Source organism: Schistocerca gregaria, chromosome 3, assembly GCF_023897955.1.
Source record: "Schistocerca gregaria isolate iqSchGreg1 chromosome 3, iqSchGreg1.2, whole genome shotgun sequence".
Lineage (NCBI taxonomy): Eukaryota > Metazoa > Arthropoda > Insecta > Orthoptera > Acrididae > Schistocerca > Schistocerca gregaria.
Genome location: NC_064922.1, coordinates 285,865,055 through 285,881,863, shown reverse-complemented (window position 1 = coordinate 285,881,863; position 16,809 = coordinate 285,865,055). Strand labels below are relative to the sequence as shown.

Below are 16,809 nucleotides of genomic sequence, written 5' to 3'. Positions count from 1 at the left end.
CACCGAGCCATCAAGGAATATCGCACCATTATTCCGTGACTGGATACTGCACATCATACAGTCACCCGTTGAGGAAGAAGAGTCTTCTCGGTCGCGGAGTGGTCATTTTCAGTGCCCCAAATGCGCTGTACTGTTACATTTTCGCGCGCGAGTGGCCGACAACACCAAGGAACATGCACAAGCGCATACTAATTCACATAATGCCCCGCGGCCAACCGTGCAATCTGAACATCCTAACGCAAATCGTTCAGAAGTCATGACGATTTTATTTCATATAGTACAATAATTATTCCCCTGTAGATTGTGCACATCTATTTCAACCGACAGGGTTAATTTTCCTGAAAACATCCATGCCTTTGAACTGATTTCTACTACTGTAGCAGTGCTGTACTGGAACAGGAACGTACGTACCCTGCGGTCGGCGAGCAGGAGGTAGTGCAGACAGATGGTGTTGCTGAAACGCAGCAGCTCGTCCAGGAAGAAGCGCTCCCAACTGGCGAAAGGCGGATTCACCGCCAACAGCCGCAGCAGCGCGTGCCGGCCGCTCTCCGCGCTGTTGCCGCACACTGGCCGCAGGTCGTAACGCTCCGTCAGGTCGCTTATGTCGAACTGGGACCTACGCCGTGCAGCCGTCACAAGCGCGCACTCGCCAAGTGGGCCAACTATTACAGATCATATATGAGGTTTGTATACTCGCTTTCAACTCGCTAGCGGGTCCTATGAAGCCATTTCCGAACTAGCCTTCTCTGTATGTTCAGAGACTCGACTCACCACTATCTGATGCTGCCTATTTACACTACTGGCCATTAAAATTGCTATACCAAGAAGAAATGAAGATGATAAACGGCTATTCATTGGACAAATATATTATACTAGAACTGACATGTGATTACATTTTCACGCAATTTGGGTGCATAGATCCTGAGAAACCAGTACCCAGAACAACAACCTTTGGCCACAATAACGGCCTTGATACGCCTGGGCATTGAGTCAAACAGAGCTTGGATGGCGTGTACAGGTACAGCTGCCCATGCAGCTGCAACACGATACCACAGTTCATCGAGAGTAGTGACTGGCATATCGTAACGAGCCAGCTGCTCGCCCACCATTGACCAGACGTTTTCAATTGGTGAGAGATGTGGAGAATGTGCTGGCCAGGGCAGCAGTCGAGCATTTTCTGTATCCAGAAAGGCCCGCACAGGACCTGCAACATGCGGTCGTGTATTATTCTGCTGAAATGTAGGGTTTCGCAAGGATCGAATGAAGGGTAGAGCCACTGGTCGTAAAACATCTGAAATGTAACGTCCACTGTTCAAAGTGCCGTCAACGCGAGCAAGAGGTGATCGAGACGTGTAACCAATGGCACCCCATATCATCACGCCGGCTGATACGCCAGTACGACGATGACGAATACACGCTTCCAATGTGCGTTCACCGCGATGTCGCCAAACACGGATGCGACTATCATGATGCTGTAAACAGAACCTAGATTCATCCGAAAAAATGACGTTTTGCCATTGGTAAACCCAGGTTCGTCGGTGAGTACACCATCGCAAGCGCTCCTGTCTGTGATGCAGCGTCAAGGGTAACCGCAGCAATGTTCTCCGAGCTGCTGGTCGATGCTACCGTAAACTTCGTCGAACTGTTCGTGCAGATGGTTGTTGTCTTGCAAACGTCCCCATCTGTTGACTCAGCGATCGAGACGTGGCTGCACGATCCGTTACAGCCATGCGGATAAGACGCCTGTGATCTCGACTGCTAGTGATAAGAGGCCGTTGACGTCCAGCACGGTGTTCCGTATTACCCTCCTGAACCCACCGACTCCATATTCTTCTAACAGTCATTGGATCTCGACCAACGCGAGCAGCAATGTCGCGATACGGTAAACCGCAAACGCGATAGGCTACAATCCGACCTTTATGACCTTCATCAAAGTCGGAAACGTGATGGTACGCATTTCTCCTCCTTACACGAGGCATCACAACAACGTTTCACCAGGCAACGCCGGTCAACTGCTGTTTGTGTATGAGAAATCGGTTGGAAACATGGTGTGGGACATGTCAGCACGTTGTAGGTCTCGCCACCGGCGCCAACCTTGTGTTAATGTTCTGAAAAGCTAATCATTTTCATATCACAGCATCTTCTTCCTGTCGGTTAAATTTCGCGCCTGTAGCACGTCATCTTCTTGGTGTAGCAATTTTAATGGCCAGTAGTGTAGCTTAAAATTCTTCGCCTGAGTCTGTCGTCGGGTGCAAGAGCACTACGGGAAAAGAGGACACGAGTTCAGAAGTATAAACGGCGGCTGGTGGCATTGCCACAACATGCAGGACTACTGGCCCTAACTGTATTCGTCCAAGCACATCTGACGGGATAGTGTACCTGGAGATGTTACAACAATTTTTGATACCACAGATCGACGAGGACGACCAAGAACGAAATGTTTACTTCATGCAAGATGGTGCACCACCCCACTAACTGGCTGACGTCCGGGGTATTCCCAGAGACTGTTTTCCAGGTCAATAGATCAACCATGGTGGGCCAATTGCATCGTCCACACGTTCCCCAGACCTGAGACCACTCGAATTTCTTTCTATGAGGATTCGTCAAGGATGTCGATATTGTACCGCCTGTGCCGGTTCCCTACCTGAACTTAGAGCAAGAATTTACGACACCACTGAGCAAGTTACTCCTGCAATGCTATATCGAGTTTGGGAAGAAATTGACTTCCGATGGGACATGTGCAGGATAACCAACGGAAGCCACATACAACATCTTTAGTTTAAGATAAAAAACCTTGATGTGTTTCCCTACAAAATAATACTAAACCCATCTCTATATCTTCTTTCAATAAATTTATATGAATTTTTAAATTTGTTAAATCCTGTTTGAAACACCTGTATATGCATATATACATTAAATCGGCAAAGAAAGTAGTATAGACATGTGTATTCAAATACAGAGATATATAACCAGGCAGAATACGGAGCTGCGGTTGGCAATGGCTCTACAAGACAACAAGTACGTTACTGCTGTTTCAATGGCAGGTTATCAAGATTAAAGTGAGTTTGAATGTGGTGTGTGTATTGTGTATTAAACCGGGGACCTAGAAACGATGGAGAGGCTTTGTCCCGCCGTAGCCCTCAATGGTTCACAACCCCACGACAGGCCACAGCACTCCACGTACCCCATCGCCGCCCCACACCAATCCCACGGTTATTGTGCAGTTCGGCCCCCAGTGGACCGCCCTGGGCACGTCTCATACCAGACGAGTCTAACCCCAAATGTTTGCGTGGTAAAGTAATTGTGATGTACGTGTACGTGGAGACAGTGTTTGCGCAACAATTGCCAATATAGTGTAACTGAGGCTGAATATGGGGAACCAGCCCGCATTCGCCGAGACAGATGGAAAACCGCCTTAAAAACCATCCATAGGCTGGAAGGCACGCCGGACCTCGACATTAATCCGCCGAGCGGATTCGTGCCAGGGACCTGCACACCTTCCCGCTCGGGAAGCAGCTCGTTAGACCGCATGGTTAGCCGGGCAAGCCAAATGTGGTGTTATAGTCGACGCACGAGCAATGTGTGACAGCATCTCTGAGGTAGCGATGAAATGGGAATTTTCCCGTACGACCATTTCACATGTGCACCGTGAATAACAGGAATACACTAAAACATCAAATATCCGACATCGCTGCAGCCGGAAAAAGATCATACAAGAATGTAACCAACGACAACTGAAGAGAATCATTCAACATGACGGAAGTGCAATCCGTCCGCATATTGCTGCAGATTTCAATGCTGGGCCATCAACAAGAGTGAGCATGCGAATCATTCTACGAAACATCATCGATATGAGCTTTCGGAGCCGAAGGCTCACTCTTGTACCCCTGAAGATTACAGGACACAAAGCTTTGTGCTTCACCTGGGCCCATCACCACCGATGACGGAAACATGTTGCCTGGTCAGACGAGACTTGTTTCAAATTGTAGATTGCAGATGGACGTGTACAGGTATGGCGACAAACCCATGAATCCATGGACACTATATGTCAGCAGGGGATTGTTCATGTTGGTGCAGGCTCTGTAATGGTGTGGGACATGTGCAGTTGTAGTGATTTGGGACTCCTGATACATCACTCTAAAAGGTGACACGTGTATAAACATCCTGTCTAATCACCTGCATCCATTCATGTCCATTGTGCATTCTGACGGACCTGGGCAAATCTGCCAGTACAATGCGACACCCTGCACGTCCAGAATTGCTACAGAGTGGCTCCAGAAACACTCTTCTGAGTTTAAACATTTCTGCTGGTCACCAAAGTCCCCAGTCATGGAAATTATTGAGCATACCTGGGAGCCTTGCAACGTACTCTCACTGATTTATGGACAGCCCTGCAGGATTCATGGTGTCAATTGTCTCCAGCACTACTTCAGACATTAGTCGAGCCCATGCCATCTCGTGTTGTGGCACTTCTGCGTACTCGCGGGAGCCCTACACGATATTAGACAGGTGCACCAGTTTCTTTGGCTCTTCAATATATATATGGAAAACGTCCAGTTACATTTATGTGATCACCTGTGAAAAGCCTGAATAACCACCTTTTGCAACACGGACCACTGCACGACGGCATAATAGCCCGGAACATTTTATTAGCTGTGACATTTCCGCCGTGAAAGTTTACATTTTACAATGATTAGAATTTCAGAAAAATTGGATAAGTTATTCAAGAGAAGGAGCTTCACAAACTTGCATGTCAATAACGCGTTGGTCCACGTCTGGACCTAATGCAAGCAGTTATTCGGCTTGGCACTGATTGACATGTTCTTCTGAGGGATATCGTGCCAAATTCTGTCCAAGTGGCTCGTCAGACCACAAAATCCTGAGATGGTTGACCCTTTAATGCTCCAAGCGCTCTAAATTCGGCAGAGATCCAGTGACCTTGCTGGCCAAGGGAGCGTCTGGCAAGCAGAAAAATAAGCAGTAAAAACTTTCGCCGTGTACGAGCGGGCATTATCTTGCTGTCCAGGGCGTCTCCAGACACATCTTCGCTGGCCGTCGGGATTCCATTTCAAAGGGGGACTCATAACTGAAGACGATTCTACTCCAGCCAATGAGATTATAGGCCGAAGATATATCTCAAGACGCCCCAGAGAGCTCTCCGTACAGCCATATGACCAGGAGTGATGGTCTGATATGACACTTCTTATCACAGCAGGGCCCGTTTGGTTGTCATTCACGGCACCCTTCTAGCACAGCGGTACGTCGACGATATTCTAAACCCGTTTTTTTGCTCCTCATTACAAGTCATCCTGGGTTTCCATTTATCAAGATAATGCCAGAAGAGAACGTTTGGAGCATTATGGGCAGGGTCCTCCAACCATCTCGGGATTTTGGCGATGTAACACGCCAGTTGCGCAGAACTAGCATGATATCCCGAAGGAGGACGCCAACAAATGTATCATTCAATGCCGAGCCGAATAAATGCATGCATAAGGGCCATAGGTTGAAAACCACGTTTCAGACTTCTCAATTTGTGAAGCTCTTTCTCTTTAATAAATCGTACAATTTCTCTGAAATTTTAATCACTTTTCCGTCTGTACATGTACATCACATTGATCGATTTCCGTCCCATTCGGATAAATCCATCGTGGTGTGTCGATTTTTTTTTTTATCTTAGAGTGTATAATGCCAACAAATTCCGAGTACTTTGTAGAAATAGTTCATGGGTGATTCATCAGATGTCATCATGATGTCCCCACGTTTCACTGGCGCAACTGGGCGACATCTTCACGTACAACGAACACACTACTGAGCTATGACTGAAGCCTCCTATTTATGCCAGTCGAAGGCTGCATTCATAGTGCCACCAACAACGGTCGCCAGACTTCGTCACCCGACAACATGGGCCGACAGCTTGATCACAATATATTCAGTCTCCTTCGATACATTATGCCTCCCTTCCCCATAACATCTGAACCACCAAAACTATCATGTTCAACAATGTATCCTGATACTGCGTAAGTTTTGGCCGGGGTCAAGGAGTTCAGGATCTATTCTAATCCACACTGAAGAACCCAAGAAACTGATACTCCCACCTAATATCGTGTAGGGCCGGGCGAGCACGCAGAAGTGCCGCAACAAGACGTGGCATGGACTCGACTAATGTCTGAAGTAGTGCTGGAGTGAACTGACATCATGAATCCCACAGGGCTTTCCATAAATCTGTAAGGATACGACAGGGTGGATATCCCTTCTGAACAGCACGTTGTAAGTCGTCCCAGATATGCTCAATAATGTTCATGTCTGGAGAGTTGGTAGCCAGAGGAATTGTTTAAACTCAGAAGAGCGTTCCTGGAGCCACTCTGTAACAATTCTGGACGTGTGGTGAGATGCATTGTCCTGCTGGAATTGCCCAAGCCCGTCGGAAAGCACAATGGACATGAATGGATGCACATAATTAGACAGAATGCTTACGTACGTCTCACCTGTCAGAGTCGTATCTAGACGTGTCAGGGGTCCCACATGACTCCAACTTCACACACCCTACCCCATTAAGAGCCTCCGCCATCTTGAACAGGTCCCTGCTGACGCGCAGGGACATGGATTCATAAGGTTGTCTCCATATCCGCACGCGTCCATCCGCTCGATACAATCTGAAACTAAACACGTTCGACCAGGCAATATGTTTCCAGTCATCAACAGTTCAATCTCGGTGTTGATGGGCCCAGGCGACGCGTGAGGCTTAGTGTCGTGCACACGAGTGGGCCTTCGGCTCCGAAAGCCCATATCGATGATGTTTCGTTGAATGGTTCGCACACTGACACTTGGTGGCCCAGCATTGAAATCTGTAGCAATTTGCGGAAGGTCTGCACTTCTGTCACGTTGAACGATTCTCTTCAGTCGTTGTTGGTCCCGTACTTGCAGGATGTTGTTCGTGCCGCATCGATGTTGGAGATTTGATGTTTTACCGGATTCCTAATATTCGCGGTACACTCGTGAAATGGTCGTACAGGAAAATCGCCACTTCATAGCTGCGTCCCGTCACTAGTGTGGTGACACTAACACCACGTTCAAATTCCCTTAGTCGTTGAGAACCTGTCATTATAGCAGCAGTAACCGGTCTAACAACTCATCCATACTCTTCTCTTATATAGACGCTGCCGACCGCAGCGCTGTATTCTGCCTGTTGACATATATCTGTATTTGAAAACCCATACCTATATGTCTCTTGGCGCTTCAGTGTATATCGCTGTCAAAAAGAACGGGGCGAATGCTGCACACTCTTTTCTCAGTTTTCGGAATACCCAGACACGTATGACGAACATATGAGACGAAGGCAGAAACGCTCTATTACATACTCGAGATGATTCATAGTAACATTGAAAGGCAAGACTACAAAAACGCTGCACAACTTCAAATAAATTCAGGAAAACAGATATGTGTCAACTAATTTTCAGTGACTGTTATTCAACATATGTGTTAAAAACAAATATAAATTTCAGAACAAGATATTCTGAACGCCTAAAATAGTGAATAGTGGAAACACATACACCACATTTGTAAACCACCTCATATAACAGAATCACCACCCTACTATCAAAAAAACACCAGTAAACAGACATAATAACTGGTAGACAGCTAATGCCCATCAGCCACAACCAAAAAAGAACCACTACAGTATCTTCAAGCATCAAAATAGACATAGGCCACTTTTATCAACTGAAAACGTAATTCTTTGAAGCCTAAAACTTCTGGCACAGATTTTGCCTCTGTTGCATTAAGATGACATTGCATTAAGGTGACACGGCCTTTAAGTAGCATAGAGATGAGGCTAAAGTGGCTAGACAGCCAAAGGATATGCACAATGTAATATAAGATAACGCTCAGTTGATTATAGATAAATTTTCAAGCTATTCCAAACTTCCAGTTTCCCTAAAGTAATAATTTCAGACCATAGATTCCGAAATATATACCTGTTATTAAATTTCTCATCCTCAAGATGCCACAGACTCCTTCTTTCCTGTACTAGACTTAAAAATTCCTCACAATCCATGTTTTGCACTGGGAACGTCGTCCAATTCAATACTAGAATGCAAACTGATCTGAGTTTCGCCGACTGTTGTCCGAAGTCTGTACGTTCAGCTTTGAGATCGGTTACACCGAGACAGCGCAGTTACTGTCGTACTGATTTGAGGAGATAGGCCGTCTTCGGTTGTCGATGGAATGGAGTGAGCGCGCTATATTCGGTGGCCAATAACGAAGGTTTTGTGAGCGGTACCGTGAAGGAAGCTATGCCATGCACTGTACGATGAACCAAGGACTTGGGCAAACGCGCAAAGCCGGTCGTTCCTATTCTGCACTACTACTAAGCCACCTCCTCGCCCCCTGTCGACAGCAGTACACCGAAATACGAGTCCACAAGTGCGTTTGGTCATCATCTCAGTTTTCATCTGAATATTTAGGTCGCCGCCAAAGCGTCATCTCCTGGATGACCAATAGTTCCCCTTTGTAGTCGTTGAATCTTTAAGATTTTCTGTGCTGAGATGATGGGGAGAGATGTTACCCCGAGCACGTCGTAATGCACTGCACATTTCTCATAAAGGCCATACTAATAGGGCACACAAACGAGGACTTGCACAACGCGATTAGAGGGAAAATATCATGGAAAGAAATCAACAGCACGGGAATCTTCGTCTCAGAGATCCTCCTCCTTCAGGAAGTACACTAACGACAAAATATGTCTGACGTGAGACCCAGGACACAGCAATCAACAAGACAGACACCTTAGACGAAGTTACTGAACCTGACCCAAAAAACAATACAGACGATGATGAGCACGGCTTCCTTGACAAAGTCACCTAGTGCTTAAGCCGTGACAGATATTGTAACCAGAGCCACGAAAAACCTGTGCAGTAGATATTGGCACATAATCTAGTAACAACAAGCAACAGTGGTGGGTAAATGTTTCGATGTCTTTCCGAGGTATCCTCGCTCCACTGCGCTTTGGCGGTTGGAATCTAAAACTCTTTTTTAATATTTCCTATCATCTTGAAACATCCTTCTTTTTCAACAAATTACTGACTGTCTTAATTAACACTCTTCATTTCCATCAATTAATTTAAATTTTTCTCTGTAATTCACGATTATTAGTTTTTGTTTCTGAATAAGATATTTGCTTGAAATAAGGAACAATTTATCTTATCACATGAAAAATTGTATAATATTCGACAACAGGTCTCTAAGCAATGCAATAAATGAAATGAAAAAGGTGCTAAGTTGGAATCCTGTATATCTCTTCACAAGATTTGCTGCAGTGCCATTTCCACTGCTTCCTTAATTACACTGTCACAGTTCGAAGACGGTGAGGATAAAATGTTGGTACTGTTATAGTCCATATTATGCTTCATATTGAGACAAAGTTTGGCCGCTGTAGATTGCTCTGGTTGGTCGAGACGTGCGTCGTCGATTTTGACGCATCTGTCATCCACGACCCGACAAGTCTTTCCGATGTATGACTTCCTGCATCCACAATGAATCTTATTAAAAAATCTTTGCTGCTGGCCACTGAATTTAGGACCTTCACACTTGCACGTTTCCCACCTACACTGGAATAAACAGGAGGCTTCAGTCATGCCTCAGCAGTATATTAATTGTACTGTACCAATGAAATATAGTGAGGATATCACGAATCTGACGTTTTGCCCAAAAACCATTTGTATGACGAGTCTGTGACGAAAGTCTCAAGCAACACGTCTCTCAAATTTGATGACGTCATATTGACGTGTGCACTAACAATTATCAATATTTCACGAAGCGCTACGATTATGAACATTTATCTGCACACTATGTGGGGAAATCAGTTGTTTCCGGTTGTGCTCCTAAAGTCAGTTTTTCCCTCATTTTTGCCCTAGTGAAAGATGTTTCTCTGTCTGCCACACTTACTCATTCAGTGGTTTGCTGGTTCTACTGGTGGTTTCAAAAACTGTATCAGATTGTTATTGACAGAAGATACGATCAACCTGTGCGTCGTTACCAGGCTGATAGCTTATGAGCAAACTCTCATGCAAGCACCTAAGATAAACGTAGCTAATAAGTTCCAGAATTCGTTGCCATTTTTCGAGATTGTTAATTATTATCCTACTTTATACTCCAAAAGTTAGCTATCAGCTTTGGAAATTGTTGTTGTTGTTGTCTACAGTCCTGAGACTGGTTTGATGCAGCTCTCCATGCTACTCTATCCTGTGCAAGCTGCTTCATCTCCCAGTACCTACTGCAACCTACATCCTTCTGAATCTGCTTAGTGTACTCATCTCTCGGTCTCCCTCTACGATTTTTACCCTCCACACTGCCCTCCAATGCTAAATTTGTGATCCCTTGATGCCTCAAAACATGTCCTACCAACCGATCCCTTCTTCTAGTCAAGTTGTGCCACAAACTTCTCTTCTCCCCAATCCTATTCAATACCTCCTCATTAGGTACGTGATCTATCCACCTTATCTTCAGTATTCTTCTGTAGCACCACATTTCGAAAGCTTCTATTCTCTTCTTGTCCAAACTAGTAATCGTCCATGTTTCACTTCCATACATGGCTACACTCCAAACAAATACTTTCAGAAACGACTTCCTGATACATAAATCTATATTCGATGTTAACAAATTTCTCTTCTTCAGAAACGCTTTCCTTGCCATTGCCAGTCTACATTTTATATCCTCTCTACTTCGACCATCATCAGTTATTTTACTTCCTAAATAGCAAAACTCCTTTACTACTTTAAGTGTCTCGTTTCCTAATCTAATTCCCTCAGCATCACCCGACTTAATTCGACTACATTCTATTATCCTCGTTATGCTTTTGTTGATGTTCATCTTATATCCTCCTTTCAAGACACTGTCCATTCCGTTCAACTGCTCTTCCAAGTCCTTTGCCGTATCTGACAGAATTACAATGGAAATTGATACGTGTAAAATATAAAGGCTTCTACATTGTTTTCTCCTTTTTTGGGGGAGAGGTGTCATGATTTCCATGAACCCTCCCCCCCTGTAGCCACAATCCTTCCCTTTAGCTCCTCGCCTGAGTTTTTAATATTCCTTCGTGCCAGTTGTTACCTCACTGGAGCCTCCTTCTTGCAGACCAGCCAGAACATTATGACCACAGACCCACTATCGGCATAAACCCGTCCAGGCGGAAACAGCGTCACCTGGCGAGGAATGACTGCTAATCAGACACATCCAGCCCCTTCCAGTGGCCCACCAAGGTCTCATTGCTTCCTTGCTACGACGCTGTCATCCATTCCAAAAGTGGACATACCTGTTATTAGATAGGTGGTCATAATGTTCTGGCTAGTCAGTATAAATCACGCCCTGTGGAGTACAGTCGCGTACGATTGTTATGCAACTTTTTCGCTGCAACTTCGCACAGCACCTTACGCTGTGGTCACAGTGGCACTGACAGCGGGGGTTGGCCAACTAACGACATCGTATGAAGACGGCCTATCTATTCAAATCAGTACACCCGTAGTGCGCGGTCTCGCCGCAAACGATGTCAATGTCTAAACACACAGACTTCAGACTATGTCGGTGGAATTCAAATCAGTTTGCTTTCTTCTGTCGAATCGGCTGTCGTCCTCAAGGATTGAGAGAAATTTTTAAATCTAGTACAAAAAGAAGGAGTTTGTGGCACCCTGACGATGAGTAAAATATGCCACGGAATCTGCGGTCTGAAATCGCTGCCTTATTGGACACTACTCGTTTCGAACAACTTCGGCGCTATAGACTGGGCCACATATCCAATAAAATTCCTCGCAGTTCACAAATGTCCGCACAAGAGCTGTCTGCTACGGCCTGATAAGTCTGTATACAGGGTGTTACAAAAAGGTACGGCCAAACTTTCAGGAAACATTCCTCACACACAAAGAAAGAAAATATGTTATGTGGGCATATGTCCGGAAACGCTTACTTTCCATGTTAGAGCTCATTTTATTACTTCTCTTCAAATCGCATTAATCATGGAATGGAAACACAAAGCAACAGAACGTACCAGCGAAACACTTTGTTACAGGAAATGTTCAAAATGTCCTCCGTTAGCGAGGATACATGCATCCACCCTCCGTCGCATGGAATCCCTGATGCGCTGATGCAGCCCTGGAGAATGGCGTATTGTATCACAGCCGTCCACAATACGAGCACGAAGAGTCTCTACATTTGGTACCGGGGTCGCGTAGACAAGAGCTTTCAAATGCCCCCATAAATGAAAGTCAAGAGGGTTGAGGTCAGGAGAGCGTGGAGGCCATGGAATTGGTCCGCCTCTACCAGTCCATCGGTCACCGAATCTGTTGTTGAGAAGCGTACGAACACTTCGACTGAAATGTGCAGGAGCTCCATCGTGCATGAACCACATGTTGTGTCGTACTTGTAAAGGCACTTGTTCTAGCAGCACATCATGATAACGTGCTCCATTGAGCGTAGGTGGAAGAACATGGGGCCCAATCAAGACATCACCAACAATGCCTGCCCAAACGTTCACAGAAAATCTGTGTTGGTGACGTGATTGCACAATTGCGTGCGGATTCTCGTCAGCCCACACATGTTGATTGTGAATCGAGGAAGTACAGTACATACTGACGAAACTAAAATGAGCTCTAACATGGAAATTAAGCGTTTCCGGACACATGTCCACATAACATCTTTTCTTTATTTGTGTGTGAGGAATGTTTCCTGAAAGTTTGGCCGTACCTTTTTGTAACTCGCTGGAGAATCGAGCCGTTTACGCCTGGTTGCCTGCCGCTTTAGGTCGCATCAGGAGTAAAGATTCTCTCGTCAGGGAAACTGTGATACCGCATTAAACGAAATATACTGTACGTTATAAGACAACAGGCCGCAGCCACAGTAAAGGAAATTTAAAAAAATGACGCATTATTGAGACCGTGATAAGTGGTGTTGGCAGTAAGGAAGTTTATTTATCGAAAGTTTAGTTTTTTTTGATCGACCTAAATTCGCCAGTAGCATGGAATCTTAGAATAGCCGATAACTTCTCATAAAAAGTAATTGCTTTTCTCATAAGAGTATCCTGCTTCATTAATTTCTGTTGCCCAAGGTCTAGCACGAACTGATGATTACGCACTCTCAACCTCACTTAATTTTGAAAAGAGTACTTTAAAAGAAGATCGTTTCGAAGAGATATTAAGCTCTCCTCCTCCCCCCGTATGTTCATCCCTTTTTTTCATCCATAACAACAATTTTATTGTTTTCATGCTATTCATTGCCACGGCATGTAATACAGTGGCTACAAAGAAAACAAGAAAACATCACCATTTAAAAAAAAAACTTTTAATATGACACGTTTTTAAAACGAACTAAAAAGTATTAAATCATTTCTATTTGCGTACATACAGTACTGAAAATTTGTTATTGAGAATTTTTAATAGCTATGAAAACACTTGTAAGACTTATAAGGAAAAACGCGGGGCGCGTGTAATAGATAATAATTAGGAGGTGAAATATTTATGTATCAATTATGCATCATAGCATGCGCCCCTCATTTTGAGTTGTACACTGAAGCGCCAAAGAAGGTTATCAAGATTTAAGTCAGTTTGAACTTGGTGTTATAGTAGACACGCGAGGGATATCAGGAACCCGGTAAAATATCAAATCTCTGACATCGCTGCGGCCCGCAGAAGATCCTGCAAGAATGGGACCAACGACGTCTGAAGGGACTCGTTTAAGGTGACAGAGGCGCAACCCTTCCGCAAACTGCGGCAGACTTCAATGCTGCGACATCAAGTGTCAGTATGCGAACCATTCAACGAAACATCATCGATGCGGGCTTTCGAAGCCGAATGCCCACTCGTGTACCCTTGATGACTGCACAACACAAAGCTCTGTACCGCGCCTGGGCCCGTCAACACCGACAATGAACTGTTTATGACTGGAAACACGTCGACTGCTCGGACGAGTCTCGTTTCAAATTGTAACTAGCGGATGGACGCATCCGGGTATGGAGACAACCTCACGAATCCATGGACCCTACATGTCAGTAGGCGGCTGTTCAAGCTGGTGGAGGCCCTGTAACGGTGTGGAGCGTGTGCAGTTGGACTGATACGGGACCCCTGACAAGTCTAGATACGACTCTGACTGGTGGCACGTACGTAAGCACCTGTCTGATCACGTGCATCCATTCATGTCCATTGTGCTTTCTAACGGACTTGGGCAATTCCAGCAGAACAGTGCGACACCCCCACATCCAGAAATACTACAGAGTGACTCCAGGAACACTATTCTAAGTTTAAACAATTCCTCTGGCTACCAACTCTCTAGACATGAACGTTATTGAGCATATATGGGATGCCTTACAACGGGATGCTCAGACCAGATCTCCCCCCTCCCCCCTCTCGTACTCTGCAGGGTTCATGTTATGTCGTCAGTTTCCTCCGACACTACTTCAGACATTAGTCGAGTACATGTCATGTCGTGTTGCGGCACTTCTGCGTGCTCGAGGGGGCCCTACACAATATTCTTTGGATCTTTTTGAGTCTGAATCTTGTGAGTACTTACATAGCTATTAAAAAATCACTGTCTCCAATTTTTGGAGGTATGTGATGGGGTTAGGAATCTCTACGGAACTAGGAGAAACTGTTTTATACTTTGTAAGTCGTTTTGAAAGGTGTTACATTAAAAAGAAATTTTTTATTGACATAATAGGCCTGGTGTGTGAGTGAAATTTTTCAATAGTTTTTAAATATAATGATGACATTATGTGGAAGACATGTGTTAGATTTAAGATTCATTTTAGTGTCTTTTCACCTGTTCATATCTTAAATACACTCCTGGAAATTGAAATAAGAACACCGTGAATTCATTGTCCCAGGAAGGGGAAACTTTATTGACACATTCCTGGGGTCAGATACATCACATGATCACACTGACAGAAACACAGGCACATAGACACAGGTAACAGAGCATGCACAATGTCGGCACTAGTACATAGTGTATATCCACCTTTCGCAGCAATGCAGGCTGCTATTCTCCCATGGAGACGATCGTAGAGATGCTGGATGTAGTCCTGTGGAACGGCTTGCCATGCCATTTCCACCTGGCGCCTCAGTTGGACCAGCGTTCGTGCTGGACGTGCAGACCGCGTGAGACGACGCTTCATCCAGTCCCAAACATGCTCAATGGGGGACAGATCCGGAGATCTTGCTGGCCAGGGTAGTTGACTTACACCTTCTAGAGCACGTTGGGTGGCACAGGATACATGCGGACGTGCATTGTCCTGTTGGAACAGCAAGTTCCCTTGCCGGTCTAGGAATGGTAGAACGATGGGTTCGATGACGGTTTGGATGTACCGTGCACTATTCAGTGTCCCCTCGACGATCACCAGAGGTGTACGGCCAGTGTAGATCGCTCCCCACACCATGATGCCGGGTGTTGGCCCTGTGTGCCTCCGTCGTATGCAGTCCTGATTGTGGCGCTCACCTGCACGGCGCCAAACACGCATACAACCATCATTGGCACCAAGGCAGAAGCGACTCTCATCGCTGAAGACGACACGTCTCCATTCGTCCCTCCATTCACGCCTGTCGCGACACCACTGGAGGCGGGCTGCACGATGTTGGGGCGTGAGCGGAAGACGGCCTAACGGCGTGCGGGACCGTAGCCCAGCTTCATGGAGACGGTTGCGAATGGTCCTCGCCGATATCCAAGGAGCAACAGTGTCCCTAATTTGCTGGGAAGTGGCGGTGCGGTCCCCTACGGCACTGTGTAGAATCCTACGGTCTTGGCGTGCATCCGTGCGTCGCTGCGGTCCGGTCCCAGGTCGACGGGCACGTGCACCTTCCGCCGACCACTGGCGACAACATCGATGTACTGTGGAGACCTCATGCCCCATGTGTTGAGCAGTTCGGCGGTACGTCCACCCGGCCTCCCGCATGCCCACTATACGCCCTCGCTCAGTCCGTCAACTGCACATACGGTTCACGTCCACGCTGTCGCGGCATGCTACCAGTGTTAAAGACTGCGATGGAGCTCCGTATGCCATGGCAAACTGGCTGACACTGACGGCGGCGGTGCACAAATGCTGCGCAGCTAGCGCCATTCGACGGCCAACACCGCGGTTCCTGGTGTGTCCGGTGTGCCGTGCGTGTGATCATTGCTTGTACAGCCCTCTCGCAGTGTCCGGAGCAAGTATGGTGGGTCTGACACACCGGTGTCAATGTGTTCTTTTTTCCATTTCCAGGAGTGTAGAATAGTGTTACACCTAACTACTAATAACACATCAATATGTTTAATTGTTATTTTCCTAAAAAGTAAAATAAAGACTCAAGAAACAGAAACGTAGTACCCTTCGGCGCACACCAGACACAGCGAATTAATATCGCATTGTCGTCCAGTTCTGATGTGGAAAGTTTCAAGTCTATAGCTCGAGAGGAAGTTAGTTTGAAATCAGTTGCAAAATTAGTTCCAAACACACAGACGAGGTACCCCCGCCACTTAAGTGGGTTAATATTGCAATGCCATACAGTTCTAGGGTATATTGAAAACTCGTAGTCTCTAGCTCGTCAGGAACTTAGTTTAAAATCAATTCCAGAATTTGTGCCGGAACAGACAAACAGACAAGAAAACGTCCTAATAAAATGGTCTTAAAATGATATGATCGCATGGCATTATTGACCGGTAGACCCTACCTGGGGCTGTTCGCCAGCCTGATGTAAGCCTTCGAAGCCTCTTCCGCGAATTGCGCATCGATTAAGACGAGATGAAATGAGTAAATGCGAACTTTCCAAGAGCAGAAAATCTCCGACGCGGGCGGGAATC

At 45.8% G+C, this 16,809-nt stretch overlaps 1 protein-coding gene across 1 annotated transcript in view; it reads right to left on the bottom strand.

Annotated features, from left to right (window-relative positions):
- Positions 1-16,809, bottom strand: part of LOC126355344 (cilia- and flagella-associated protein 61-like) — a 223,683-nt gene that overhangs the window by 191,441 nt on the left and 15,433 nt on the right. Inside the window, exon 3 of the mRNA XM_050005638.1 lies at positions 412-616. Within this exon, the coding sequence (XP_049861595.1) occupies positions 412-616 (205 nt within the window). The remainder of the gene's footprint in view (positions 1-411; positions 617-16,809) is intronic.